The sequence below is a fragment of the Gavialis gangeticus genome, unplaced genomic scaffold, assembly GCF_001723915.1.
Source record: "Gavialis gangeticus isolate Ggan-Ray unplaced genomic scaffold, GavGan_comp1, whole genome shotgun sequence".
In the NCBI taxonomy this organism is placed as follows: Eukaryota; Metazoa; Chordata; order Crocodylia; family Gavialidae; genus Gavialis; species Gavialis gangeticus.
The window spans coordinates 201,725,744-201,729,582 of NW_017728992.1; the positions used below are offsets into that span (position 1 = coordinate 201,725,744).

The 3,839-nt window shown below is 54.0% G+C and overlaps 1 protein-coding gene across 6 annotated transcripts in view; it reads right to left on the reverse strand.

The window, feature by feature from the left end:
• Positions 1-3,839, reverse strand: part of PTK2 (protein tyrosine kinase 2) — a 463,084-nt gene that overhangs the window by 18,645 nt on the left and 440,600 nt on the right. For all 6 annotated transcript variants that reach the window (XM_019528216.1, XM_019528218.1, XM_019528213.1 and 3 more), the window contains 2 exons: positions 2,410-2,449; positions 1,851-1,957 (listed from right to left, as the gene is read on the reverse strand). In XM_019528216.1, the coding sequence (XP_019383761.1) occupies positions 1,851-1,957; positions 2,410-2,449 (147 nt within the window). The remainder of the gene's footprint in view (positions 1-1,850; positions 1,958-2,409; positions 2,450-3,839) is intronic.

The following is a 3,839-nucleotide window of genomic DNA, read 5'->3' on the forward strand; positions in this document are numbered from 1 at the left end:
TTTTGCTGGGCTCTGGCATCAGAAAATGCTTTTTCTGCAAATATTTTGGATGTTCATCAAGTGTCAGGGTTTATAAAGGGAATTTTAGATTGAAAAGCTGAGTTAAGGAACACAGCTGTTACTGGGTTTTTTACAGCCTCTGAGGCTTGGCCAACTGGAAAAGCACTAACGCCGTTTTATAATAAACCCTCGCTTGTGACTGTTTCTACTGATTCTGAAGCATTCGGATAACCTTGGAGCAAAAGCAATAGGGAGAGTTCAGCTTTGATGGTTTGTTTTGAATTCCAGAGGCAGGGATGAACCGGGTTCTCCATATTTTCCTCAAAACCATAACACAGACATCGCTAACCATAATTCCCATGTCTGCCCCAACGTGGGAGCTCAGTTCTTCCCTGCAGACTGGGGGAGGCTTCGTTTTCTCTTTCTATGGAGAGCGCTTGTAAAAAACTTCAGCCGAATTGCCTTCCCCTAGACTGGTTTGTATGACCGCAGGGCCTCACCCTTCTGGTTTTGTGGGAGCCTGTGCTGATCAGCACAGGCTTGGGTGAGCTCTCATGCTCTCCCCTCTTTCGAACACAAATAAATCCCCTCTGTCAGCATCAGCTGAGAAAACGGGCAGGGGCAGGGGCATGGGCATGAGCAGGACGGATGTTGGCTGAGACTCTGGAGTGCTAATCCTGCAGCAGGAGCAAGGGCTTCCCAGAGCAGGACAGACCGTGGAGGTGAAAGGCTACAAGGAGACAAGGTGCTGTGTTGTGGAAACTTCCTTTCCCTCATTCCCAAGCTGCACTGTGTACTGCCACTGAAAGTAGCTGCCAGCAAGAATAGCTCCAGCTTTTCCCTGCAAAAGGCACACAAGGCCACTTAAGTTTTAATCTCCTGCAAATTAAAAAGGCAAAACAAATAAATCCCCAAGACGGGGAACCAGGCTCATGCTGGAGGGAACACAGGCATTAATGAAGATGTTCCAGTCATCTCAGCAATGGCAGAGGGGGCAGTAAAACGTGCCATTTCTAGCATTCAGGGTCAACCTATGGGATCTGCTCCAGGGTATGATCCCCCAGGGCAAAAGTCCTAGACACTGGTGCCACCTTGGCACCTGCCCACTTGAGAGATGAAGGCTCTGGGAGGTGTTTTTTGAATCTATGTAGCAGTTGTGTAACTCTTCACTTGTGTTCTTCTCTATCCATGGAAAATGAACCAAGGAACAAGAAAACCTTGGCATAACCACATCTCTACAATGAATGGCACCACTGACTTGGGCCCTTCTCTGCCACCACCATCACGGGCTGAGGGGAGCTGTGACAGTGAAGCAAGGAGCACGCTGGAAGCTCACGGCACAGCAGGGGACAGGGACCTCCTTGAAAAGAAAATTAATACCCACAGGGTCCGTCTGTCCCCACCCCCCAGTCCTGGGGAGCAGGAGCTTAGGGCACTCTGGGCATCCCCCGAATAATGGTGACAAAGCAAAAGGGCCTGTAGGAGTTTGCCCCTCACCACTCCCCATCGCAGAACAGGGGAACGGACCCTTGGAGCTCACGAGTCAGCTGCTCTTCAAACGTGAAGTGAGACTAACAAAGCCCCGCAAGGCACAGAGGCGGGAGGGACTGAGACTGGAGGGATGGAGAGGGAGTTTTTAGAAGTTCTTGTTCCTAATAGGATCCTTCTGGAGCTAAAGGCAAAACCATAGTACCAAAGTGCATGATGCACAAGACCCAGTGAATGAACCCTACTAAACCCAATAAACAGCCAGCGCAAACATGTCCCACAACAACATATGCAGTCACAAGCTTCAGTTCTGATTTCACTCTCAGCAGCACCTCCTGCTTCAGTGCCCCTCCGCAATGTACCTTCACCCCTTCGTTGTAGCTGTCCACCGGACTGTTGAGGCTGGCGAGGCTTCCCAAATGGCTGGGGGCTCCGGGGCGAGGAGGCTTCTTTGGTGGAGCTGCATGATCTAGTTGACAAAACATTTGACACTTACTAAAGGATTAGCGCGCTCAGTTCTCTTGGATTTACAAGCAGCCGAGGCAGCAAACACTGCAGTAAATCAGTATGTTCTTAAAGCCCTTCCACAATGAAGAGAATACATTTGTTTCGATAAGGTCTCAAAAATCTAGTATAAATGTTCAAAACAGGGCCAGGGTACAGCATCTAAAACATCTTCAGAGGCATCAGGCTCCTCTTGACGTGACAGATGAGAGCTGCTAATGACCTGCACCTCTGAAAATCAGCCTAATTTCACCTTCTTACCCAATACCAGATACCTTGTTTGAAAGAATCTGGCAATGCCATTATATACTGCTGTGGTGTTAAACCCTACTGTGTCATTTCGGAGGTCTGAAGAACTGTACCAAGGATCGCAAGCTTCAGACTTTATGCTGATGATATGGTGAGTTTATGACTTACCTGGTTTTCCCACAGGCTGATATATGTGCTGGTTACCAGCCTGTAACAGAAAAATTAAGATTAGTTGAGTAATTATAGTCACTGAGTTTACAACTCAGGATCCTCAATATGAAGCTAGCGGTTTTGATCTTAAATCACTCGAATTATAAGAATTCCAACCACGGACCATCCAGAAAGATATTTCCCATTCCCCATCACTTTAAAGCAGGGGTGTCCAACCTTTTTGAATGTGGGGCCAGATCACAAACTTTTTATCACCCAGTGGGCCGGCGAGCCATATTCAAAGACCTCACAGGAAGCAGTATCACATCAGGAAGTGATGTCACGTGATCTTTGACACCAATGAAGTTGCAGGGGTTAACATGGCATGCATGCCCGGGTTGACATGGTGCTGCGGAAGCCGCTTGGCTACAACTGGGTTGACCTGGTGCTGGAGAAGCCACGGGGCCAGGCCGGGGTTGACCTGGGGCCCACCTGGCCTGCTGGTGCCATGCCCGGGTTGACATGGTGCTGCAGGACCCGCCTGGGCAGAACCGGGCCGGCACCAGCCAGGAAAAGCAGCATGCACCTGAAGTTGGCTTCCCATGTGCTGCTGGGGACGGGAGGAGGCCGGCCAGGTCTGCACCGGCCAGCAGAAGCGGTGGCAGAGCCGTGTGCCGCTCGGGACTAACCGGTGCAGGCTTGTCCCATCCCAAGCGGCACACGGCTCCACCACCACTTCTGCTGGCCAGTGCAGACCCAGTCAGGTTCCTCCCGTCCCCAGCAGCACATGCGAAGCAGCCCCCTCGGGGCCTCGTGGGTGGTTGGCCAGGCCCGGAGAGCCACAGTGCCTGGGGGAAGACTGGCTGGGGGAGCAGGCACCGCCTTGCTGTGGGGCAGGGCAGGGCAGGGCAGGGCAGGGCAGTGGGGCTGGCTTGAAGCAGGCGGATGAGGAGGCAGGCGCGGGCCGGCAGCGCCAGTGGCCGCTGCTTGGCGTCCCGCGTGGGGCCACTCCGGCAGCGCAGGGCATGGGCACGGGCTCGTGTCAGGGCGGGGAGGTGGGGGCAGGAGCACAGGCGCTCCCAGATGCGCATCCTCCCCGCCAGCGACTGGATGCAGACCCCCATCCTCAGCCGTGCAGGCTACGTTAGCAGGACCTGAACCTCCAAGGAGGCGGCCAGATGTACAGCGACCCTGGGCTGGGCTCCTCCTGCCTTGGCATCCAGCCCAGCTCCAGCCCCGAGGCACCCCCAGCTCCGTGTGGGAACTTACCCGGTGCCTCCATCCACCGCGCATGCGGGCAGGGCACAGGCCATGCTGCAGCTCCCCCGGCCACACGCCGGGGCCAACGGACGGAGCCAGAGGAGAAATTGCAGGTGCTATCCCCAGCTCATCCAGCCAGGCACGGCTGGGGCAGCCCCACACCACACAGCCCTTGGGGCAGCGGTGGT